Raw genomic sequence first — 25,491 nt, forward strand, 5'->3', positions numbered from 1 at the left:
CACGAGTTGGAGCCTTACTTCTCCCACCTGGGGACGTCCCAGTCAGTCCCTGAACTGGTGGAACCTCCCCTGTGAGGCCTGAATTCTGGTGCCATCCGGCAGCATGGTTAGAGCTGGGCCCTGTGATGAAATGGTCTCCAGAGACCAGTTTTGGAAGTTCTCTTTAGGAGTGTGTGTGTGGTTTGGGGGCCACACCCGGTGATGCTTGCAAGCCCGTTAGCAATGCTGTGGATTCAAACCAGGGATTCTAAGCAGGGTGCAAGGCATGGCCTTATCCAGATCCCAGTTAACATTCCCAGAATTCCATAGAGAAAGGCAAAGCCTGTCCCGGCGGTCAATGGAATGACACCCGGGGGCCTGCTTTCATGCGCTGGGAATACGAAGTTCCTGGGGTCACACTGGCTCCATTAGGGAGGTTTTAGCGTCTCCACAGGGCGACAAAACTTGCATTGTGGGGGCTGAAGCGATAGCACAGTGGGTAGGGTATTTGCCTTGCATGCAGCCGACCCGGGTTTGATTCCCAGCATCCCATATGGTCCCCTGAGCACTGCCAGAGGTAATTCCTGAGCACAGAGCCAGGAGTAACCCCTGAGCGTTGCCAGGTGTGACCCAAAAAACAAAAAAGTTGCAGTGTGAGCTTTTGGGGGGCCCGAGTGACATGCAGAAAGGCGCTTGTATGTGGCCCACCCAGCACCTTCGATGGCCCCCAAGCCTGGCCTTGAAGGATCCCTGAGACTGCTGGGTGTGACCCAAACCCCCCAAATAGCCCACACAGCTCCCACACCCTGGGCTGCTGGTTTCCAGAACCTTCCTGGCCACCCCAGAGGTCAAGGCTTCTGGGGAGCCCTACTCTGGGCCACAGCAGTCTCGCACCCCAATGTGGTGGGGTCGGGGGGGGCGGGGTGCAAGGCCGGAAGCAGGGCTACCTGACCCACTCTGGGGCTGACAGGAGGTACCTAGGCCCATGCTGGGAGCAAGGTCACCAAAGGCCCAGTAGGGGGCGATGGAGAGATGGAGTCTTCATTGGCTGTGGGGGGTCGCCCATGGGGCCTGGCCTCTTGGACTGTCTGGGGAAACCCAGACTTGCACCCAACCCCACCCTCACCCCCGCGGCCTTGTCCTGCCCGGATGAAGGGCACCCCATGACCTGCCCTCCTTGGGTCCCAGCCTGTCACGGTCCTCAGTGTTGAGATGACCGACCACAGCCTGGAAGAGGCCAGTCTGGCCAGCCCAGCTCTACAGGAAGCCCAACCCCAAGGTCTGGAAGTCTCCCCTGTACCCCGCCCCCAGCACCCGGGCCTGCTCTACTCACCTTCGACCCTTACCCAGTTGTTATTTAACTCAGAGGTGACGCACCGGCCTTCTGGAAATGTGAGATTCCTGGCACATTCTAGGATGACCTATCAGGTACCTTGTCCCTGTGTGCTGAGGCTGGGGGGAGTGGGGGGAGGTCTCCGGAACCCCCCCAGCTTCCCTTTCTGCTGGGTCACGGGCAGAGCTGCCCACGCCTGCATGTTGGCTTGCCTGCCCGGTGGCCCAACAGGAAGTGAGGGATGAGAGGGGCCAGGTCCCTGGGCACCTCGTGGCCAATGGCCGAGAAGTGGCAGGGTGCAGCCTCCGAGGGGCCGGTCCCCCCCAGGAGTCCTTGCTGGCCGAGAAGCGTCTCTTTCCAGGTAGGAGGGTTCACTGGGGCACAAGGTCCCGGGGTGCTCGGGCCAGCAGGAGTGACAAAGAGCCCGCACTTTGCAGGGCCCTTGTTCTAAAGGCCTGAGGTGCTCTCGGACCCCTCTGGACCTCAGTGCATCTGCCCCCCTGCCCAGATGGTTTGTGGGGGACTTGAGGGGAGGTTTCCTAGAGGAGAACAGCAGGCATGGGAGGTGACCTCTGCCCCCGAGGGGCCTCCAGATGCCAGCTCCCCTTTAAGTGACCTGCGGCTGGCTTCACAGACTTTCCTATGCCCGTGTCCTGGGGCCCCGTTTCAGTCTAATGACAAGGCGGGGTGCGTCCTCCTGCTGGCCCTGAGCCAGCGTCTCCGTCTGGGGAGGCCTGGGGAGGTCTGGACGGCGCAGTTAGGGACTGAGACCGTTAGAACATTCTGTTTTCTTTTTTATAGAGGCCACACCCGGCTGTGCTGGGGGTAGCGGGGCCAGGGCCATGCCTGGCAGCCAGCCTGGCTGTGCTGGGGACTTTGGGGTGCTGGGGATCGGACCCAAGCCCCCAGGCCAACTAGGCGTGTTCCCTACCCCTTGAGCTGTGTCCGCCGCTCCCATTAAACGTTTCTGACCGGGGGGGGGTGGGGAAGCTCAGACTCTGTGCAACCTTCCAAGGAGGGCGGAGGGGGGTCTTGTGATGTCCCTTCACAGGGGACGGCTCAGGCCAAAGCTGGGAGGACACAGAGTTGCTCCCCGGGGCCATCCACTTGGTTGGGCCCCCTCTCCTGCACCCTGGGGTGGAGGCGGGGAGGACTGGTTGCAGAGGCTCAGAGTTCAGCTGTAAGGGCCTTAAGAGGTCAGCCAGGTGCCCCATTCACTGGGTTGACAAGGCAACAAGTTGCTTCTCTCCCCGATGGGGGCCAACTGCAGCGGGCCTCAGAGTTGGGTGCGATTTCATGGGCCGCTGCCAGCACCAGGCACCGTCCCCTTATGGTGAGCTAACAGCTACGTCACCATCACCTCCAGGTCAAGGCACTCCGGGACCCAGCACGGGTCAGGAACCAGACCCGTGAATAACCAAGCAGTTCCCCTCTCTCGGGGTCCGAGAAGAGCGGGGAGTGGGTATGTGGGTCCCCTCATACGGGACCAGTGTCAGGAAGGAATTCGAGTTTGGCCAATAGAAACCGTTAGCCAGACAGCTGAACCGGTGCTGCAGAATCAGACGGAGACGAGGCTGAGCTTTGTAAATGTGTTTTTCTGGAGTCTCCTCAGCAGTGCTCAGAGAGCCAGGGCCCCTCGCCCCGGCTCCGGGTGACACTCGGCTTGGTGCAGCTCAGGCCTGGGTGCAGCTTGGGGGGATCAGGGAATGATGGGGCCTCACTCCAGGCCTGTGCTCCTGGCCCTGGTGCCACCTCTGCGGCTCTCAGGTGGAAACTTTTGCACCCTGGTTTGTCACCAGCAAGTTCTCTTGTCTGGACTTGACTGGCCTCACCTGTCTAAAGTGTTCACGTGGCCTGGCAGGAAGACAGCCAGGTGATTCTCACACCCCAGGGAACAGTGGCTGGGGCATGTTTTTGTTTGCTTTTTGGGGACCGCAGCTGCGGGTGAGGTGCATGTCCTCCTCACCGTCCTATCGCTCTGACCCCATGCAAGGGAAGCCTGATTTTATTCCTGGAGATGCTTTGGGTCCCCTAATCACCACCAGGAGTCACCCCTGAATGTAGAGCTAAGAGAAAATCTTGAGATTGCCAGATGTGGCCCCGACCTCCCCCTCAAATAAAAGCAATGTTTTTTGGGGGGCTGGAGAGATAGCACAGCGGGTAGGGCATTTGCCTTGCATGCAGCCAAACTGGGTTCGAATCCCAGCATCCCATATGGTCCCCTGAGCACCGCCAGGAGTAATTCCTGAGTGCAGTACCAGGAGGAACCCCTGTGCATCGCCAGGAGTGACCCAAAAAGCAAAAAAAAAAAAAGTTTTTTGGGGAAACTCCACACTTCTGTTTCCCTCAGAGCCACTGAGGAAGCTGCTCTCAGGGGCACAAGCCAGTCCGCGGGAGGCCTGGCCGGACACAAGGTCCCTCACCACCCCCTGGTGCTTTCCCTCCTGGCTGTAAAGGGGCCCCCAGGGTTATTCTGGAGCCTTACGGGGTGCCAGCTGGGGTCTGTCCCTGCCCAGGCCTCAGTGTTCACAGCTATGGGCTTTCCAGGATGGGGTCCTTCCTTCCCTTTCCTAGGGGTGTGTCCCAGGGAGAAGTGATTACACAGGAAGAGCAGAGGTGGTGAGAGCTGGTACCCAGCAAACCTCATCCCCCCCCCCCCCCGGGGCGACTGTTCTCGGCTTGGGTCCGAGTCCATCACCCTCCTTTAAAAATGTTATTTGGCAGTCTGAGTGATAGCATAGCAGGGAGGGCGTTGGCCTTGCACATGGCCGACCCGGGTTCGATTACAGCATCCCATAGGGTCCGCCAAGCACTGCCAGGAATAATTCCTGAGTGCAGAGCCAGGAGCAAACCCTGAGCATCGCTGGGTGTGAAGCAAAAACGAACTAAATAAATAAAAATATTTGGGGGGCCGGAGCGATAACACAGCGGGTAGGGCGTTTGCCTTGCATGCGGCCGACCTGGGTTCAATCCCCGGCATCCCATATGGTCCCCCGAGCACCGCCAGGAGTAATTCCTGAGTGCAGAACCAGGAATAACCCCTGAGCATCGCTGGGTGTGACCCAAAAAGCAAATTATATATATATATATATATATATATATATATATATATATATTGGGCCGGAGCAGTGGTCAGCAGCTAAGGCACTTGCCTCGCATACGACTGACCCATATTGGAGACCTGGCACCATATGTGGTCCCCTGAGCCCACCAGGATGATTTTTGAGGACAGAGTCGGGCTAAGCCCTGAGCGCCAGCAGGTGTGGGTGCCCCCCCCTCAAAAAAAATACAAATGTTTTTGGGGGGGTTGGAGAGATGACACAAAGGATGGAAGGCCTGGGGCACAGGCCTAGCGTGAGAGGCCCCAAAAATTTCATTCCCAACACCACCTGCTTCCCAACCATCACTGGGATGGCCCTGGTGGTCCCCAGCACTGCTGTAGCCTCATTGCAAGTATGGCCAAGTATCGCCAGGGGGGGCTCCTGAGTCCCCTGAGCAGTGCTTGGAAAATCCAAAAATGGGGACCAGAGAGAGAGCACAGTGGGGAGGGCACTTGCCTTGCACACAGTTGACTGGGATTTGATCCCCGGCTTCCTGTATGGTTCCTCTGAGCCCTGCAAGGAGTGATCCCTGAGAGCAGAGCCAGGAGGAAGCCTTGAGCTCTAGAAAGGAACATTATTCATGGCCCTGGGAGAGAGCTCCTTGCGTGCTCAATGCCTTGAGTTCAATCCCTGGCAACCCACGGACCCCAGGCAATACTGAACAGTGGTCCCCACCCTCTGAGAACTCCTGGGAGGTCCCCTTCCCCCACAAAATAAGTTTTCATTTTGGATGGTTTGAGCGATAGCACAGCGGTAGGGCGTTTGCCTTGCACGCAGCCAACATGGCCAACCCGAGTTCGATTCCTCCGCCCCTCTCGGAGAGCCCGGCAAGCTACCGAGAGTATCTCGCCCGCACAGCAGAGCCTGGCAAGCTCCCCGTGACGTATTCGATATGCCAGACACAGTAACAACAAAGTCTCCAATGGAGACGTTACTGGGCCCACTCGAGCAAATTGACGAACAACGGGAGGGCCTTTACCTTTACCTTTACTCCTGGCTCTGTGCTCAGGGATCACTCTTTTTTTTTTTTTTTTTTTTTGCATTTTGGGTCACACCCAGCGATGCACCGGGGTTACTCCTGGTTCATGCACTCAGGAATTACTCCTGGCCGTGCTTGGGGGACCATATGGGATGCTGGGAATCGAACCCAGGTCGGCCACGTGCAAGACAAACGCCCTACCCGCTGTGCTATCACTCCAGCCCCTCAGGGATCACTCTTGGCAGGCTCAAGGGACCATACAGGATGCCAGAAATGGAACCCCCGGTTAGCCCCAAGCAAGGCCCTAATCGCTCTACTGTCTCTCTGGTCACTTCTGCTTTTTCATTTTTCGGTGATTGTGTTGGGGTCCCACTCAGCAGAGCTCAGGGCTTACTACTGGCTCTATAGTGGTGGTGCTCAGGTGACCATATGGGGTGCTGAGGATTGAATCAGCCACACTTGTAAGACAAGTACCTTATCAGCTGTCCATCTTCCTGGCCCTATATGGCGTTTGATTGAGTCAATGCTGTGTGCCTCAGTTTCTCCATCTGCATGATCATGATGAGTGACAGTTTTCCTGGAACGCTTCCTTTGGTACTCAGAGTGGACTTCAATGCAGGGGACAGAAGCTGGTCAGACTTAGGGCTCAAAGTTGTAAGCTCAAGAATGGGTGCATTCAGTGGCCGAGAACTGTTCCCCGGCCAGCTGACAGTGCTGGATGAATGAAGGAATGAAGGAACAGAGCCACAGGCTGGTTGGCAATCCGTGACTGTTTATTCGAGTCTCACAGCATTAGTTATGATAGCACAGTGGGTAGGGCGTTTGCCTTGCACGCAGCTGACCGGGCCGACCCGAGTTCGATTCCTCCGCCCCTCTTGGAGAGTCTAGCAAGCTATTGAGAGTATCTCGTCCGCATGGCAAAGCCTGGCAAGTCACCTGTGACATACTCAATATGCCAAACACAGTAACAACCAGTCTCACAATGTTACTGGGAGAACAACGGGAGGACGGTGACAGTGACAGTGAAGGGTGGGGGTACACATAGGTGCAGTTGAACATTATCACAATAAACAGATACAAAGCCCTTCCTTCAGGGAATTTTTTCTAGGAGATTAACTCAAAATCTCACCTGGGGGTTCAGCACTCCAGATGACTAGGAGATCCGCTCAAGGACGGGATCACATCTAAGGGCATACTGCTTTCTCCTTTCTTTAGCAAGTAACCCATTTATTTCTAGTCATTTTATATGAGCACAGTAAGAGATATATTAAGCTTAAAGGTTGACTCTTCCTGGGGACATCTCACTATATATTCCGGATTATTGGACCTCAGGCCAGGTTAATCTTTCTTAACCCCAGCAGGGTCCTTGTCCAGCTACTTCTTTTTGGGTCATGACAGAGTTTGTTCCATGACTGTGCTTTTAACTTATTATACTTCTTATGGTGCTTAGCCTGTCCCTTTTTGATTCCATTGTAGCTTATGGCTTGCTCTGGATCCATCCAATCCTTCACCTGGACCCTCCTTTTGGGGGTGCTAGGAAATAAGGACAACTGAGGCTTAAGTCAAGTAAATATGATGGATGAGAGTAAATATTATTTTTTTTCCTTTTTAAATTTTTTTTTTTTTTTGCTTTTTGGGTCACACCCCGCGATGCTCAGGGGTTACTCCTGGCTCATGCACTCAGGAATTGCTCCTGGCGGTGCTCGGGGGACCATATGGGATGCTGGGAATCGAACCTGTGTCGGCCATGTTGGCTGCGCGCAAGGCAAACGCCTTACTCGCTGTGCTGTCGCTCCAGTCCTCCTTTTTAAATTTTTATTAGTGAAACACCATGAGGTACAGTTGTAGACTTACAAATTTTTGTGCTTGGGTTTCAGTTATACAATGATCGAGTACCCATCCCTCCACCAGTGCCCATTCTCCACCACCACTAATCCCAGTATCCCTCCCTCCCCCCATCCCCCCTTCCCACCCTACCTCTGTAGCAGGGCATTCCCTTTTGTTCTCTCTCTCATTTTGAGTGCTGTGGTTTGCAAAAGAGACATTGAGTGGCAATCTTGTTCGGTCTATAGTCTACTTTCAGCATGCATCTCCCATCCTGGGAGGATCCTCCCAACACCCTTGACTTGGTGCTCCCTTCTCTATCTGAGCTGCCTTTTCCCCCAGCATGTGCGGCTGGCCTCCAAGCCATGGAGTAATCCTCCTGGTACTTATCTCGGCTATTCTTGGGTGTTCGTCTCCTATTTTGTTACTTTATGTTCCCCAGATGAATGCTATGTCTGTCCCTCTCTTTCTGACTCATTTCACTTAGCACGATACTTTCCATGTAGTACCACTTGTATGTAAATTTCATGACTTCATCTTTTCTAACAGCTACATTGTACTTGAGGAGTAAATATTATTTCAAGTCAATTAACTCCCATGCTACAAAGGCATAGCATTAGCTGTCTTCCTCTGTCTAATCAAAAAGGGCATCGCTAAACCATGCAAAGGACATAAAGGAAAGAAAAAAGCAATATAGGATTCGGAGTGCCTGATGGAACTGGGCATACCTCAGGAGCACTGTGGTGGGAGTAAGTTGACAAACCTAAGCTCCCTGGGGGAGGAGCCAGAGCGAACCAATGTTATCCAACAAAAGTGAGGGGGTCAGTGGGGGTCAGTGAGGTTGGGGCAGCGGTGAGTGGTCTGCATCTCCAGTCATGCAGCCTCAGTTCCTTTCCTCTTCATAGAGTGGCTATTTCTACCCTTTCTCTGGAGAATGACGCGCACACCTCTTCTCTCCAGGGATGCAGTGACGTTTCTTTCTTCTCGCCTCCTTTCCGTGTTTCTGTTCCTACTATGAACACCTGTGGTCTTTCCAAGAACAAACCACGGTACGGAAGAGGAAGTATGTGTGGCTTTCATACACGACCAAGAGTGCTCAAAGCCCGGGAGCTGGTCAGGGCCAGAGGGTGCAGGTTTGGCTGCAGGAGTCTGGGTTCTGGTCAGCACCGCCGGGAGCCACCTCCAAGCACTGAGCCAGGAGTAGCTCCTGAGCACCGCGGGATATAGCCCCACAGAACAACAGTGCTTGGCTTCCTCCTAAGATAGGCCAGTGACACCCCCCCCCCCCCCCGAGAGCCCCTTCCCCCCTCCTTCCCCCCCCCCACACCCCACTCCCGCTCTGCGGCCCCAGAGTCAGTTCATACTTAGTATTGGTGAGAAGGTGATAATGGTTGTCTGCCTGGTAGGGGGAGGGGGTAGAAACGGCCCCACCCTCCTGGAAGACAATGTGATCATTTGTATGAAAACGTCATGTCAAAATGCAGGTTTGGGGCTGAAAAGTTTTTGTTTGTGTTACACTATACCTAGCAGTGATCAGGGCTCACCTTACTCAGAGATGCTCCTGGGTGGGAATCAGGGTGGGTCAAACTACTTATGAGCAAGGTCAGAGCCGACCCCCTGCTACCATCTTCCCAGCCCGACACTCCCCCCCTCCCCCCCACCCTCATACAAAGTGTCTAATGCAAATCTTCCACTCAGTCACGTACTTCTGTGTGTCACATACTTCACGCGTACTTCATGTAGTTCTGTACTTGGAACTTGTGTATCAGGTATGCTGACAGCCAAGTAACAATGTGGGCAAAATGCTAAACATTACCTTGTTGGTGATGACAAAATGGTGGAAACGTACTGGGCCAAGGAAATAACACAGGGCAAAGCACTTGCCTTACATGTGACCACGTTGGTTCCACCCCAAAGCACTGATGAGAATAACCCCAGCACAGAGCTGGGGAGAGCCTCTGAGCGCTGCTGGATGTGGCCTGTCTCTCCTCTCCTCAGTACTGGAAACCATTGTCCACTGGGGATTGCCAATGCACCATAGTTCTTCCATGCCACTGAGTATGGTGCAACTTTAAGAAAATAACTTGCTGGGGCTGGAGCAATAGCACAGCGGGTAGGGAGTTTGCCTTGCACGCGGCCGACCCGGGTTCGATTCCCAGCATCCCATATGGTCCCCCGAGCACCGCCAGGAGTGATTCCTGAGTGCATGAGCCAGGAGTAACCCCTGAGTATGGCCGGGTGTGACCCAAAAAAAGCAAAAAAAAAAAAAAAAACTTGCTGGGGCTGGAGCAATAGGACAGTGGGTAGGGCGTTTGCCTTGCATGAGGCCAATCCAGGTTTGATTCCCAGCATCCCATATGATCCCTCCAGTACCGCCAAGTGTAAATCCTGAATGTAGAGCCAGGTGTAACCCCTGTGCTTCGCCGGGTGTGACCTAAAAAGCCACTGTCACTGTCACTGTCCTCCCGTTGTTCATCGATTTGCTCGAGCGGGCCCTGTAACGTCTCCATCGTGAGACTTGTTGTTACTGTGTTTGGCATATCGAGTACGTCACGGGTAGCTTGCCAGGCTCTGCCGTGCGGGCGAGATACTCTCAGTAGCTTGCCAGGCTCTCCGAGAGGGGCAGAGGAATCGAACTCGGGTTGGCCATGTTGGCCACTTGTAAGGCGAACGCCCTACCGCTGTGCTATAGATTCAGGTTTGCTTGAAGAGGAACGACAAGCTCTGGGAGAAACAGTTTGGAATGCTTCAGGGAGGGCAATTAGGCTGCTGGGTTCTGGAATGAGGGGAAGCTCTTCACGAAACACCTTTGGGCGCCTCTACTTGAATGTCATCATGTGTTATCTTCCAAAATGTATAAGAATTTTGTCTTGTGTTTTGGGCCCATACCCCGCGGTGCTCAGGACTTACTCCTGGTTCTGCGCTCAAAGATTACTCCTGGTGGTGCTCAGGTATGGGGTACCGGGTGCTTTACTACTGCTCTGGCCCAACAATTTGTTATTTTAAATATTAAAATTGAAGAGTCAAAGAGACAGTAGGGTGGTAGGGTGCTTTGCCTTCCACGTGGCTTACCCAGGTTCGATCCCCGGCACCACACTTTGTCCTGGAGTCCCTCCCAAAGGGATCCCTGGGTGTAGAGCCAGGAGTAAGTCCTGAGCACCACCAGGTGTGGTGTGTACCCCCATATTAGAATTCAATTAAAAAAAAAGCAAAAGGCCAGGGAGATAGTTTTTTTAAATTTTTTTTTTAATTGGCTGGAGCGATAGCACAGCGGTAGGGCGTTTGCCTTGCACGCAGCCAACATGGTCGACCCGAGTTCGATTCCTCCGCCCCTCTCGGAGAGCCTGGCAAGCTACTGAGAGTGTCTCGCCCGCACAGCAGAGCCTGGCAAGCTCCCCGTGACGTATTCGATATGCCAAACACAGTAACAACAAAGTCTCCAATGGAGACGTTACTGGGCCCGCTCGAGCAAATCGACAAACAACAGGAGGGCCTTTACCTTTATTGAATCACCGTGAGATTGTTACAAGCTTTCATGTTTGAGTTTCAATCATACAATGATCAAACACCCATCTCTCCACCAGTGCACATTCTCCACCACCAATGTCCCCAGTGTACCCCCCTTTCCAACCCTCCCCCTGCCTCCAGGGCAGACAATTTCCCCCACACTCTCTCTCTACTTCGGGGCATTATGGTTTGCAACACAGATACTGAGAGGTTATCACATTTGGTCCTTTATCTACTTTCAGCACACATCTCCCATCCTGAACAATCTCTCCAACTGTCATTATCTTAGTGATCCCTTCTCTATTCCAGCTGCCTTCTTCCCTGGCTCATGAGACAGACTTCCAACTTTGGGGCAATATTTCTCGCCTTTGTGTCTACTGTCCTTGGGTGTCAGTCTCATACTATGTTATTTATATTCCAAAAATGAGTGCAGTCCTTCTATGTCTGTCCCTCTCTTTCTGACTCATTTCACTTAGTATGATACTCCCCATGTCCATCCACTTAGAAACAAATTTCATGACTTCATCTCTCCTAACAGCTGCATAGTATTCAATTGTGTAGATGTACCAAAGTTTCTTTAATCGGTTATCTGTTCTCAGGCACTTGGGTTGTTTTCAGATTCTGACCTTTGTGAACAGTGCTGCAGTGAACATATAGGTAGATGTCATTTCTACTGTGCTTTTTTGCACGCTCCGGATATATTCCCAGAAGTGGTATTGTGGGGTCTTATTGGAAGCTCAATTTCTAGTTTTTGAAGGAATTTTGTTCCTTCAAAATTCCATATTGTTCTCAGAAAGGCTGGACCCATTGGCATTCCCACCAACAGTGAAAGAGCGTCCCTTTTTCCCTACATCCATGCCAGCACTGGTTGCTTTTGTTCTTTTGAATGTGTGCCAGTCTCTGTGGTATGAGATGATATCTCATTGTTGTTTTGATTTGCAGGGAGATAGTTCTAAGGGTACAAACTTTGCATGTTGAAAGTCGGTTCTGGCCCCTGCATTTAAGAACTACAGGGGCACATTCAAGCACTGCCATAGGGCCTGTCAGGCGTGGCACAAGACAGGAAAAATGGTTCACTCCCTGGCATCTCATATAGTCCCCTGAGCCCACCAGGCATGGCTCCCCACCCCCAAAAGAGAAAAGTATGAGGCCAGAGAAGATCGGATGAAAAGTTAAGGCATTTGCCTTGCATGTGGCCAAGCCCAGTCTGATCCCTGGCACCACATTGTCGCTCATGTGACCTATCACCGAGCACAGAGGCAGGAGTAGCTCCAGAGCACCACTAGGTGTGCTCTCTCTCTCTCTCTCTCTCAATAAAAAAAATAAGGTTAAATCCATTCTGCTCCCCTCTCCACCTAATATTTGATGCCTACCAATTTCCCTGTGACACCAGCTATGAAAACGGTCCTTAATGGGGTGTGTGGCGGGGTAGGGGCGGGGAGTGGAGAGACAGTACAGGGGTTAAAGTCTTTGCTTGCTTGATTGCGTACAGCTAATCTCAAACGGTCCCTCTGAGCACAGCAACAGAATCACCCCCGAGCATCACCAGGTATGGCTCGACTGCTCCCATCACATTTTTCCCCCTTGGCGTGTCAGATAGCCAGAAGCGCTCAGCAGATGCTCTGCATTTGGGAGGCCTGGGGTTCAGTCCTTCGCATCACCCTGAACAACACCTAGTAAATTCTGTATCTGACTCTGTTTCCAAGCAGAGCTGAGATCTGCTTAATCATTGTCAGCACTGAAAATCCACTTAAGGAACTTTTTTTTTTTTTGCTCAGGACAGAGGAGAAAGAAATCAATTAGGAATCAGGAAGGGGACAGGGCTGAAGCAATAGGGTGTTTGCCTTGCACATGGCCAACCTGGGTTTGATCCCCAGCACCCCCAAGCCTGCCAGGAGTGATCCCTGAGCCTAGAGCCCAGGAGTCAGGCCTGAGCAGGGTGTGGCCCCCAAACAAAAAGAATCAGGAATGTGGGATTTCCAGAGGTGGGGCGGGGTGGGGCAGGAATCGTGCAAGGCAACTGTTCTGCCACTGAGCCACGTCCTTTGCTAACTAGTAGGTAGAAGAGAGTCCCTTTGGGGTTCCAGGCATTGGTCCAGCCTGCTGATGCCCTCTGTTACAGATGAATCAACTGCAGCAACCAAGAAGCTGGGGAAGATGCCGTCCGGACAGAAGCCACAGCTGAGTGGCATCTGTGATCCCCAGAGCGCTGTCTTTCACAAGACAGGGACACACAGACCTTAGAGAAGAGAAGGGGCCCTGACAGAGGGAGGCGGTTTCGAAACCAAGCAGGAAAGATGTTCATGGTCATTGCAGAAGGGGAATCCCAGAGTCAACACTCAGCTCAGCTTGAGCAAAAGGATGTGCAATCTACCAGGTGCAGAAAATGAGCCCCCCGGCGCCTCAGCCTCTGCTCTGCACTGACCCATAGGCTCTTCCATGCCTGAGCAGAGAATACTTTTTTGGGGGGTGGGGGTGGGATGAGCACGGAATGCTTTATTTGGGGCAGGGGGGGCTATGCTCACGGTTTTCTCCTGATTCTGTGCTCAGGGATCACTCCTGGCAGTGGTTGGGGGATCTATGGCATGCCAGAAACTGAACCCAGGTCAGCTGTGTGCCATGCCTTACCCGTTGTACTATTGCTGTCTCTCAAATAGATAATTTTTTTTAAAAAAAGGAAATGAGAACCAGAGAGAGAATACAGGGGTTAAGGTGCTTGCTTGCTTTGTACCAACTAATCCTGATTCAATCCTGATATGACATAGGGTCTCCTGAGCAGACAGGAGTGATCCCTGAGCACAGAGTCAGGCCTGAGCACTGCCAGATGTGGCCCCAAACCATATAATAATAAATAATAATAATAATAAATTTTATTAAGGGCTGGAGCGATAGCACAGCAGTAGGGCGTTTGCGTTGCACGCGGCCGACCCGGTTGGCCCAGGTTCGCTTCCTCCACCCCTCAGAGAGCCCACCAAGCTACTGAGAGTATCTTGCCCGCACGGCAAAGCCTGGTAAGCTCCCCGTGGCGGCGTATTCGATATGCCAAACACAGTAACAACAAGTCTCCAAATGGAGACGTTACTGGGCCCGCTTGAGCAAATCAATGAATAACAAGAGGACAGACAGACAGAATAATAAATTTTAATAAGGGCTGGAGCAATAGCACAGCGCTAGGGCATTTGCCTTGCACGCGGCAAACTTGGCCAACCTGAGTTCGATTCCTCCACCCCTCTCGGAGAGCCCGGCAAGCTACTGAGAGTATCTCGCCTGCACAGCAAAGCCTGGCAAGCTACCCATGATGTATTCGACATGCCAAATACAGTAACAAGTCTCACAACGGACATGTTACTGGGCCCGCTTGAGTAAATCGATGAACAACGGGAGGACAGTGCAGACCGTGCAATAATAAAAAAAGGAAGTCAAAGAGGATGTCACCGGCAGTGGAGCTCATGTGAGCAGTAGTGAGTGTTGAGTTGTCAGGCCCAAAGGGCCAGGCAGAGCACTGTGGTGGGCTCCCCATCTCAGCACTACCGAGGATGGGGTGCGGCTAGAACAAAAGAGGGGGAAACAAGAGCGAGGAAAGGATCTCTATCTCCCTCGGGCCACAGTGGGGACTCCAGTAGAGGTGAATGGCAAAATCTTCCCCACCCATCACTTATTTCAAAACCAAACAATGACAGATAAATATTTACTTCCAGTGCCTGCAGGGAAGAGGGTGGGAGGCTGCCCCGCCTCTCTGGACCTGGGCAAAAGAATCTGGAGAACTAGTGACAGTGAGTAAGGAGCCTGTCTTGCATACAGCTCACCTGGGTTTGATACCCGGCAAAACATACGGTTCCCTGAGCCGCCCACCAGGCGTGATGCTGAGCGCAGGGCCGGAAGGAAGCCCCCATCCGCCCTCCAATCTCTGGTGTCCTTTTCTCGTGCAAGCTATCAGGAGGGACAAAACACTGGCACAGGAAAAAGTTCTGAAAACTCCAGGACCAAGGGAGGTGCCCACTCTGTGGTGACTGCCACCTGCCCAGGTGGGGCTTCCTGTTCCTTCTCGGAGCAGGAAGCCTTTCAAAGGGTCCATGTGTCTGATCTTACTGTTCTTCCTTTTTGTGTGTGCGTGCATGGGGGTGGGGAGGCGGCGGGGGTGGCTGAGCCACCAGGTGTGTTTTCTCCGGCCGCAGGATTCGGGCCCTTCGCCGGGTGAGGACCAGACGTATCCCCCCAAACCCAGCAGCCGGGCGCCTGCCCGTTCAGTTGGGACATTTCCGGCCGGACAGTTCAATGATCCCCACCCGGAGTCCGCCGGATCTCTCTATTCCGTCTCTTTGGTTCCGGCCTGGAAACAGGCTGAGAGCGGATCGGAACTGGCTCTTCAGCGGAGCGCGGCCGGGCCCCGGGGAGGAGCGTGCGGAGGGCCGGGCCCGCAGCCCGGAGAGCGCGGCCGGGAGGCACTTCCCGGTCCCCGAGTGGCCGGAGCGCCCGCCCGCGCCGGGCTGGCCCGCGCGCGTTCCTATTGGTGTGAGGGCGCCCTGGGCGACGCCGATTGGCGGGAAGCTGTGGGGGCGTGTCCCGAGGGGGGCGGGTCCAGGCTGGCTTGGGCTGGGACCGCGCGGGTTCCTATTGGTGCAGAGGGCGCCCTGGGAGACGCCAATTGGCGGGAAGCTGGAGGGGCGTGTCCCGAGGGGGGCCGGTCCAGGCCGGCTTGGGCTGGGACCGCGCGGGTTCCTATTGGTGCAGAGGGCGCCCTGGGAGACGCCAATTGGCGGGAAGCTGGAGGGGCGTGTCCCGAGGGGGGCCGGTCCAGGCCTGCTCGGGCTGGGACCGCGCGGGTTCCTATTGGTGCAGAGGGCGCCCTGGGAGACGCCGATTGGCGAGGATATGGGGGCGTGGCCTGGGGGGCGGGTCCGGGCCGGCTCGGGTTGGGACCGCGCGGGTTCCTATTGGTGCGGAGGGCGCCCTGGGCGGCGCCGCCTGGCGGAGGTCGGGGGCGGGGCCTGAGGGGGCGGGGCGGGGCGGGGCGGGGCGGGGCGGTGTCCGCCGCAGGCCCCGGGGAGCCGCCGCCTTCGCTGCGACTATGTCGCGGGCCCACGGCCACCTGCTCGCGGCGCTGTCCCTGGCGGGGCTCTCACCGCGCGGCGCAAGGAGCGGGGCGGCGGCGCGGCGCGGCTGGAGCGCGTGGCCCGCGCCGCAGCAACCGGACATGGAGTATCAGGTACCCGGCAGGGGGTGTCGTGCGTGGGGACACGTGGGGCCGGCCTGAGCCACGCGCCGGGGCCCGCCCGCTGCGGGGGGGACCGGGGCCTGGACTTGGAGGCGCAGGGCAGGGACGTCCTGGGCGTCCAGAGTGGGAACGGGCCACCCGGAAGTTGCTGGTGAATCCTGGGACCGCAGCGCCCCCGAGGGAGTGGAAAGGGTCCCCCCGGGGCCGACTTGGGACCCGGTGGCGCCGCCGAGGGCTTCCGGCAGTCGGGCAGGGAAGGTGGGACGGACAGGGGATTTGGGAGTGCCCCTCCGAGAGATCCAGGCCCACGGATCCGGGCTTGCGGTCTCCAGGAGTTAGAAGGTGGAAACCCAAAGTGCCTGGAATTCAGGGATCGGGAAGGAGTTAGGGTCAGGGGGCGGGGTAAGGAACCTGGGAAACAAAACATTTCCACCCGGCTCTGTGCCAGGGGCCAGAACTTGATGCCTCCCAGGGCAGGTGGCACCGGTTTGATGGAGCAGGCAGGTAAACAGCACCCCCACCCCCCCCCCCCCCCCCGCAGCGTGGACGTTCCTGAAGCTGTCCCTAACCAGCCTTCCGGCTGAGTAACCCGAGGACGCTCCTTTCTCCAGGCGGCTTTCTCTTCTCCACCTGGTTGCTTTCAGCAGCTATTTCCTGGGTCCCAGTGTGGAGCCCCAATGCCCGGGATTGTCAAGGAAGTCTCAGGATTTGCTCATTCGTAAAAGTAACTTAAGGCAAAGACAACCCCCCCCCCCCCACACACACACACACACTTCCCCCACACCGCCTATTTTGCGCCTGAGAGCCCAAAGAAAAGCCAGGCTGAGCCCTTAGTCTCATCATCTCCTTCTCTGCCCCTCCCGGGGTGGAGCAGACCTGCCCCTGGTCCCTGGCCCCCATTCTGTCTGGACCAGTAACCTTGAGGCTGTAGCCACAGGACAGGCACGGCTGGCCAGGAGCCCAGGTGTGACCTCTGGGGTGCGGGCCACCTCTGCCCCTCTGGTCCCGATTAAGCGTTCATTCGCTGCCCCCCACCCCCATGGGGGTTCCCAGGAGGCGGTGCGCATGCTCAACACCCTGCAGACCAATGCCAGCTACCTGGAGCAGGTGAAGCACCAGCGGGGAGACCCCCAGACGCAGCTGGAGGCCATGGAGCTCTACCTGGCCCGGAGCGGGCTGCAGGTAAGTGGGGTGCGGCCCGGATCTGCCCGTCACGGCTGCCCTGAGTGCCAGCAGAGGCTGCGACCTCCTTCTGGTCTGTTGGCTGCAGGTGGAGGACCTGGAGCAGCTGAACATCATCCACGTCACCGGGACCAAGGGAAAGGTGAGAAGGGGCAGTGCCCAGGTGAGGGGTCCCAGGGGCCTGGGAAGGCCTGTCCAGAAAAAAACTGTCCCCGCAGGGTTCTACCTGTGCCTTCACCGAACGCATCCTCCGGAGCTATGGCCTGAAGACAGGATTCTTCAGGTACTGGGCTGGGGAAGGAGGCGGTGTCCCCTCGGGATGTGGAGGTGCCGTCAGGGCCAGGGTACCCCCAGAACCTTGATGAGTGGCTTTCTGTTCATGTTTATTTATTCTGCAGCACTGGTTAGCCCCTAATGGAGTGTCATGGCAATCTTTGATTTTTTTCTTTCTTTTTTTCCCCCCTTTTGTTCTTTTCTCTCTCTTTTTATTTATTTATTATTTATTTATTTATTTATTTTTGCCTTGCCAGGGATTGAAAACCCAGGGCCTCACACATGCCAGGCAAGTGCTCTGCATTGAGTGTCAGCCCTGACCCCAGTCTTTAAATTTCGGAATAGAAAAACACCCAGGGGAGGAGCAATGATTTGAGCAGATTAATTACATAGCAGGAATAGTCAGATGTCTTAAAAATAAGTAAATCAATAAAAAAGATTTGACTACTGAGTCCATTTTTCCCACTCTAAAAAAATAATGTCAGACTGCAATAGTACAGTGGGTAGGGCATTTGCCTTGCACACGACCAATCTGAGTTCAGACCTCAGCATCCCATATCATCCCTCAGCACTGACAGGAGTAATTCCTGAGTGCAGAGCCAGGAGTAATCCCTGAGCATTGCCTGGTGTGACCCAAAAATAAATAAATAAAGCCTAGGCTGGTAAGGCGCTTGCCTTGCACACGGCCAACATGGGTGACCCGGGTTCCATTCCTTCGCCCCACTCGGAGAGCCTGGCAAGCTACCAAGAATATCTCGCCCTCACGGCAAAGCCTGGCAAGCTGCCCATGACGTATTCGATACGCCAAGCACAGTAACAACAAGTCTCACAATCTGTTGTGAGACGTTACTGGTGCCCGCTCAAGCAAATCGATGAACAACAGGAGGACAGTGCTAGGCTGGTGTGATAGTACAGCGGGCAAGGCGCTTGCCTTGCATGCTGCCACCCCAGCTTCATTCCCTGGCGTTCTGCAGGGAACCCTGAGCACTGCCAGGGATAATTCCTGAACATAGAGCCAAGAGTGACCTCTGAGCAACACCCTTGTAGTCCCAACACCCTCCCCTACCCCACCATCGCCCCAAAAGAAAAAGAAAAAGGCAACTCAAATAACATTGGTGGATAACATTAGTAGCAAAGCCATCCATTTGTTAATTCTGCATTGTTTTTTGTTTTGTTTGGTTTGGTTTTGAAAATTACATAGGGACAGTTATCAGTTAGGATGTCTGCGCAGTTAGGAACCGAGAACCCCGTTTTCTTTGCCACCGTGTGGAGGCCTTGCTCCCACACCCTTGGCCTCTCCTGCTCACCCAGCCTCCATCTGCTTTGCTGGAGGCAGCACCCCAGTTGGTCACACCCAAGCATAGCGACAAAGGAATGGTGGGAGCAGGTTTTGCAGCCCTGGGCGGGAGTAACCCTGGGGGATTGCATGAGAATTCCCTGAGTTGTGCCGAGGGAAAGTGGGGCAGGGCAGGTGAGAGGCCCTGGGTTTGAAAGGGGGTGTGTTAGGGCTGGAGCGATAGCACAGCGGGTAGGGCATTTGCCTTGCACTCAGCCGACCCGGGTTCGATTCTCAGCATCCCATATGGTCCCCCGAGCACCGCCAGAAGTGATTCCTGAGTACATGAGCCAGGAGTAACCCCTGTGCATTGCTGGGTGTGACCCAAAAAGCAAAAAAAAAAAAAAAAAAAGAAGGGGGTGTAGGGCACGGAGCGTGGAGGGACCCAAGTGCAGTCAGGCTGGGGTCCGGATGGGCAGCTGGCAGGGGAGGTGGGGAGCAGGGAAGCCAGGGTTGCTCAGCAGGAGCGACGGGGCAGAGCTGTGAGGGCTGGGGTGTGGGGGAAGAATCCCGTGACCCCAGGTGTCCCGGCAGCTCTCCGCACCTGGTGCAGGTACGTGAGCGGATCCGCATCAACGGGCAGCCCATCAGCCCCGAGCTCTTCACCAGACACTTCTGGCACCTCTACCACCGCCTCGAGGAGACCAAGGTGCCCCCCAGGAGGACTGAGTGGTGGGGGGGAGATGGTGCAGGATGGGGGGAGCCGTGGGGTGTCAGCCTGAAGCCGGGGCTGCTGGCTCAGCGCTGACTGGCTCCTACCTGCAGGACAGCAGCAGCTGCCTGTCCATGCCCGCCTACTTCCGCTTCCTCACGCTCATGGCCTTCCACGTCTTCCTCCAAGAAAAGGTGGGTGCCCCATGCTGCACTGGGGCCCGGGGCCTGGAGGGGCCTTGTGGCAGGCTGGGACCTCTGGGCGTCCCATGAGCCCATGCTGTGCCCTTCCTTGGGCCTCTGCAGGTAGACCTGGCCGTGGTGGAGGTGGGCATCGGCGGGGCGTACGACTGCACCAACATCATCAGGTGAGCACGCCTGGTGGACAGAGGGAGGGACAGCGGCCAGGAGCCCAGTTGGCTCCAGGTGGGCACCTCACAGGCCCCCTTATCTTCTGCAGGAAGCCTGTGGTGTGCGGGGTCTCCTCGCTGGGCATCGACCACACCAGCCTTCTGGGGGACACGCTGGAGAAGATCGCGTGGCAGAAAGGGGGCATCTTCAAGGTGATGAGGCAGCAGAGGGGTGGAGGGGCCTTGGAGACTCAGGAAAGGGGACCGGACGGGGCCATGGGTGTCCTGTCCCTGAGCAAGGTCTGGACTCTCCTCTGCTCTGTGGGTGACTGTAGTTAGCCGAACCCCGTTGTTAGCCTTAATCCTCCCATCAGAAAAGGCAGGATCAGGGTTTCCACGGGCCCTGGGCAGAGTGGGTCATCGTTGCCCTGACCCAGGAATGTGGCAGGCAGTTGGGGCCAGGCTCCCTCACTCACGCAGTTCTCCCCAGCCTGGTGTGCCTGCCTTCACTGTGGCCCAGCCTGACAGCCCCCTGGCCGTGCTGAGGGACCGCGCACAGCAGATCTCTGTGAGTCTGGGGGGCAGTGTCCAGCCAGGGAGGCCTTGGTCCTTGCCGGCTCTCCGCTGGACTCCGTCCGGGTTCTGGGAGCGGGAGGGCATCGGAGAGCACGTGATGGTGGCAGGGCCCTGACCGGCTCCATCTCCCCCGTAGTGTCCTCTCTACGTGTGTCCACCACTGGAAGCGCTGGAGGAGGGCGGGCCGCCGCTGGCCCTGGGCCTGGAGGGGGACCACCAGCGCTCCAACGCCGCCTTGGCCCTGCAGTTGGCGCGGTGTTGGCTGCAGCGGCAGCGGGACCAGCAGGGTACGAGGAGCTGCCCTGAGGGCCCCGGGCACTCTCGGTGCCGCCTGTGCCTCTCTCCCTCACCCCCGTCTCCTGTCCTCCAGACGTCGGAGAGCCGAAGGAGTCCGGGCCGCCCCTCCTGCAGCAGCTGCCTCTGGCGCCTGTGTTCCGGCCCACGCCCCACATGCGGCTTGGTGAGCGGGACCCTCAGGCTGTTCGTTTCTGTGGGGGCGAGTGGACGATCTCTGCGGTCAGTCAGCTTGACTCCCGAACTCTGACTGAGCCTCAGTTTCTCCATCTGCTGGGAGGTGGTAGAATCTTCCCACTGAAGGGTCATCACTAAGGGACTGGACCCAGAAGGTGGAGAATCAAGGCTCCCGGCCCTGGCAGTTCACTGTTGTTATCACCATTGTCCCCCGACCATGGTGGTTTTTTTCTGGGTTTTGTATTTGTTTAGGGGCCTCACCAGGTGGTGCTCTGGGGACCATAAGGGACCAGAGATGGAACGTGGGGCTGTCGCATGCAGAACCTGTGCTCAGGCCTTTGCTCCACCTTCCGGGTCCACCAGAACCATAAGATTTTTTTTTTTTTAATTTTCTTTCATTCATTCATTTATTTTTGATTTTTAGGCCACACTTAGCAATGCTCAGTGGTTACTCATCACTCCTGGTGGTGCTCAGGGGACCATGTGGGATGCCGGGAAATCAAACTTGGGTCTGCCATGTGCAAGGCAAGCACCTTACCTGCTGCACTATTACTCCGGCCCCAGGACCATGAGACTCTTGACATGGCCCGCTTCCCAGTCGCCCTGAAAGCCTCTGTACACGGTGGATGCTCAGGGCTGGTAAATTGGCGTGTGCTGTTGCTCAGCCTTGCAGATCCTGGTCCACATCCCAGCTCCCTGACCTCTCTGATAAGGGATGTAACAGGAGTGACACCTGTAACAGGAGTAACCCATAGTAGCCCCCTCCTAAGCTTCCAGAGGAATCACCACCCCCACCTCTCACTCCCCCCCACTTTTGTCTGGTGGCCGGTAAGAGCTGCCTTGGAGCTGCGGCCAGGTCCCAGGAGGGAGTTAAGTTAGGGCTGGGGTGGGAGAGGAGATGAGGGCTTCCTCGGGAGAAAGACCTAAGGGGCAGTTTTGCCCCGCTTTCTCAGGGCTTCGGGAAACGGAGTGGCCTGGCCGGACGCAGGTGCTGTGCCGTGGACCGCTCACCTGGTACCTGGACGGTGCGCACACCTCGAGCAGCGTGCTGGCCTGCACCCGCTGGTTTAAGCAGGCGCTGCAAAGTCGCAAGAGGCAGGGCAGGTGAGCGCGGGACAGGGGCGGGGCCCGAGGGGGCGTGGTCACAGGGGGGCGGGGCCTCCTTGAGGGGCGGGGCCAGGGCACCGAGTGCAGCTGAGGCGAGGAGTTCCCTGGTGGCGGTCCCTGACTGCTCCTTGCCTCTTTGCAGCGGGCCCGAAGTGCGAGTCTTGCTCTTCAACTCCACTGGCGACAGGGATCCCGCGGCCCTGCTGAAGCTGCTGCAGGTGAGGGCCCGAGAGGGGCCTGGCATGCGTGTGTCCCCACCTGTGCCTCCCGTTTCTTCCTCAGCTGTGAATTGGAGCCGATGCCCTGCACCCGGTGATTGCTATGAGAGTGTGTGGGCGCAGGGGCGGGGGTCAGGCCGCTGCCCACCTCTCCGGGGAAGACTCAAGCCCGGAGCTCCAAGGACCCCTGGACTGGCCTGGCACCTGCGAATAGGATCACCAAACACAGGGTGGGCGGGGGATGTGGAGCCTGTTTGTCTCTCCACATAATGGGGTCGCTGCTCCCAATGACTGCTGCCTAGATTTGGTTTAAGGAGTCAGTTGTGAAGCTCCACCCTGCTTTGCTGGGGAAACTGAGGCTGCGGAGATTGCTGGGTCTGAAATCCCTCCTGGGTTCCCAGGTCCCGCTTCCCAGCCAGCAGGCGGAGGCTGGTCTTCATGCCCAGAATCCCCATTTGGGGGAACAAAGCTTCTCCCCCAGCTGGCTGACCTGCTTCCTGCACCCCACGTGGGCTGTGCTTTCTGGCCCGGATCCCAGACACAGTCGAAATGGAAGTGGGGCTTGCTTGGGGGTGATGCGAGTGGGTTTCTGCAGAATCACTCCGGTGCTGTGGGGGCCGGGGGTGCTGCAGAAATGGGGACCCTTTGTGGGTTCAGGGGTGCTGTGTGGAGGTCGCATCCTCCCAGTGTCTTGACTCTGAGCACGTCCCCTTGCCCTCCAGCCCTGCCATTTTGACTATGCCGTGTTCTGCCCGAACCTGACCGAGGTGTCATCCACAGGCAATGCGGGTGAGTGCCTGGCTTCATGGGGGGGACCCCTCTCCCGGGAACAGCAGGGTCTTCTGAGTGGGGGACTTGGGGCAGGAGGTTGATGTTTTTTGGGTTATTTTTTTGGCTTTTTACATCACACCTGGCAATGCACAGGGGTTACTCTTGGCTCTGCACTCAGGAATTACCCCTCGCGGTGTTCAGGGGACCCTATGGGATGCTGAGAATCGAACCCGGGTTGGCCACATGCAAGGCAAACGCCCTACCAGCTGTGCTATTGCTCCAGCCCCATGGGGTTGATGTTATTTATTTATTTATTTACTTTTTGGGTCACACCCGCAATGCACAGAGGTTACTCCTGGCTTTGCACTCAGGAATCACTCCTGGCGGTGCTCTGGGGACCATATGGGATGCTGGGAATTGAATCTGGGTTGGCCGCGTACAAGGCAAACGCCCTCCCCGCTGTGCTATCACTCCAGCCCTGGGGTCGATGTTTTTTATGTGCTGATTCTTCATACACCAGTTTGAACGTTGTACAGGGAGATAGAGCAGCAGGTAGGGGGCTTGCTTTCCATGTGGCCAACCCAAGTTTCACCCTTGGCACCTCATAGGGTCCTCCAAGACCTATCAGGAGTGATCCCTGAGCACAGAGCCAGGAGTAAGCCCTGAGCACAGCCAGGTGTGGCCCCAAAACAAACACAAAATTCAGAATTTTGCAAGGTGGTCCTGCCGCGGTATGGAGGAGCCCTCGGGGAGAGCGAACACAGCTGCTGAGGGCTCTGAAGTCGGCAGTGGGCACGCCGGCGTCATTTTAAGCAGAGGCGAGTAGGAAGCCCCACAAGCCCAGTGTCGGGCTGGGGTGGCAACTCTTCTCAGAGATGCCGTTCCCGGCATGTGACGTGTGTGGGGACTGGGTTGCCAGTGGGAATGTGCATTCCAGAAAAGTCGAAATGTGGGCCGGGATATGGTGTGAAGTGTAGAGCACAGACCCTGCCTGTTCCAGGCCTTGGGTCCATTCAGCACAGAGGCCAGGTGTGGCCCCTGTGCCCCCATCCTGCTGGGCCCAGCACAAGCGCCTCCCCCTGGGCCCCGTGTTTTTGTTTGTTTGTTTGTTTGTTTTGCGTCACGCCCGGCGATGCACAGGGGTTACTCCTGGCTCTGCACTCAGGAATTACCCCTGGCAGTGCTCAGGGGACCCTATGGGATGCTGGGGATCGAACCCAGGTTGGTCCACGTGCAAGGCAAACGCCTTCCCCGCTATACTATTGCTCCAGCCCCCTGGGCCCGTGTTTTGGAATATAGTTGCCAGGCCTCCGTCAGCCTGGCACCTGGGGAGAGCTGAGGAACGTGCCTTCTGGAAGCTGGCAGGGGCCCCCAGTGGGCATCAACTTTCCAGATGCAGCTCGTGACGCCAGCCTGGGGCAGCACCCAGCCCAGAAGCCAGCCTGCCCAGCTCTGCCTGCACCCTTTAAGCCTCAGTTTCCCCTCCATGTTCCCCGGGAAGGCTCCCTTGTCCGACTGAGGCATCCATCTCCGCCCCTCCCCACCTACAGATCAGCAGAACTTCATGGTGACGCTGGACCAGGTGCTGCTCCGCTGCCTTGAACACCAGCAGCTCTGGGGCCGCCTGGCTGAGGAGCAGAGCGGCCTGCACCTCTGGGACCCCCCCGCAGAGCCGGAGCCCAGCGGGCCCGCCCCCCTGCGGCTGGCCTCCCGGCCACCCCCCGCCCCCCGGCCCAGCTCCCTGGTCTTCAGCTGCATCTCGCACGCCTTGCAGTGGATCAGCCAAGGCCGGGATCCTGTGTTCCAGCTGCCCGGTGCCCCCCAGAGCCTCCTGACGCACCCTGTGGCCAACAGCGGGGCCAGTGTGCTGCGGGAGGCCGCGGCCGTCCACGTGCTGGTCACCGGCAGCCTGCATCTGGTGGGCGGCGTGCTCAAGCTGCTGCAGCCAAGCATGTCCCAGTAGCTCGGGGACCCCCCCTGCCTTTTTGTTCCACGGACTCCTCCTATCTGCGGTGCCTTTGGTTTTTGGCTCTCCTGACTCCACTGGGCCTGCCCCGGTTCCAGCGCCCTGGACACGAGTGGGGCGCTCCCCCCCGCCCTCCACGGGAGGCCAGGATTAGCATCCTTTGTCTCGGAGCCTCCGGCCTCCCCTTCCTTCCCGCCGCCTGCCGAGACAGGCAGGGGGCTCCCCGGCGTGACGGTGGTGGTGGCAGCCGTGGCCCCTCCGACCCCGTGCTTCCTGGCTCCGGCCCAGCTCATTGTGTGAGAGGCCTGGCCAGGCGGGGGTCCTGCCGGGGCTGGCTCATCGGTTTCCTCCTGCCTGAGCCCCCAGGGACAGAGGGAAGTAAAGCCTGGAACTTTTTAAAAGTGTGTCTCCTGCTGTCTACAATCTCCCACAGGCTCTGGGCTGGGGCTGCAGCGGACAGGAGCCGAGAGGTGTGGTCAAGGTTCGCCCGCTCGCCTGCCAGGTGTCAGGGTGCCCGTCTGTGGCACAGGACACCGGGCATGTATCTGCAACTGTACAGAACAGGACCGGGGTGGGGGGAGGGCAGCGGGTTGCCTGGGAAGCCCCTGCCCGCCTTGATCCCCAAGCAGCCTGCTAGGGGGGGTGGGGGGGG

At 56.8% G+C, this 25,491-nt stretch overlaps 1 protein-coding gene across 3 annotated transcripts; it reads left to right on the top strand.

The window, feature by feature from the left end:
* Positions 1 to 1,361: 1,361 nt before the first annotated feature.
* On the top strand, positions 1,362 to 25,222 carry FPGS (folylpolyglutamate synthase). 3 transcript variants are annotated; one of them, XM_056108792.1, is made up of 15 exons: positions 1,362 to 1,407; positions 16,992 to 17,120; positions 17,209 to 17,262; positions 17,339 to 17,403; positions 19,264 to 19,378; positions 19,495 to 19,575; positions 19,687 to 19,748; positions 19,841 to 19,943; positions 20,221 to 20,298; positions 20,443 to 20,593; positions 20,677 to 20,766; positions 21,731 to 21,881; positions 22,027 to 22,102; positions 22,825 to 22,891; positions 24,424 to 25,222. In XM_056108792.1, the coding sequence occupies exons 1-15, from the start codon at positions 1,396 to 1,398 to the stop codon at positions 24,834 to 24,836; spliced, it is 1,647 nt and encodes a 548-aa protein (XP_055964767.1). In that variant the 5' UTR covers positions 1,362 to 1,395; the 3' UTR covers positions 24,837 to 25,222. The 3 variants fall into 3 exon arrangements, with proteins under 3 accessions (XP_055964767.1, XP_055964766.1, XP_055964765.1); XM_056108791.1 differs by lacking the exon at positions 1,362 to 1,407 and adding an exon at positions 1,460 to 1,673; XM_056108790.1 differs by lacking the exon at positions 1,362 to 1,407 and adding an exon at positions 15,749 to 15,929.
* Positions 25,223 to 25,491: the final 269 nt, after the last annotated feature.

This window comes from Sorex fumeus, unplaced genomic scaffold (genome assembly GCF_029834395.1).
Source record: "Sorex fumeus unplaced genomic scaffold, SorFum_2.1 ptg000233l, whole genome shotgun sequence".
In the NCBI taxonomy this organism is placed as follows: domain Eukaryota; kingdom Metazoa; phylum Chordata; class Mammalia; order Eulipotyphla; family Soricidae; genus Sorex; species Sorex fumeus.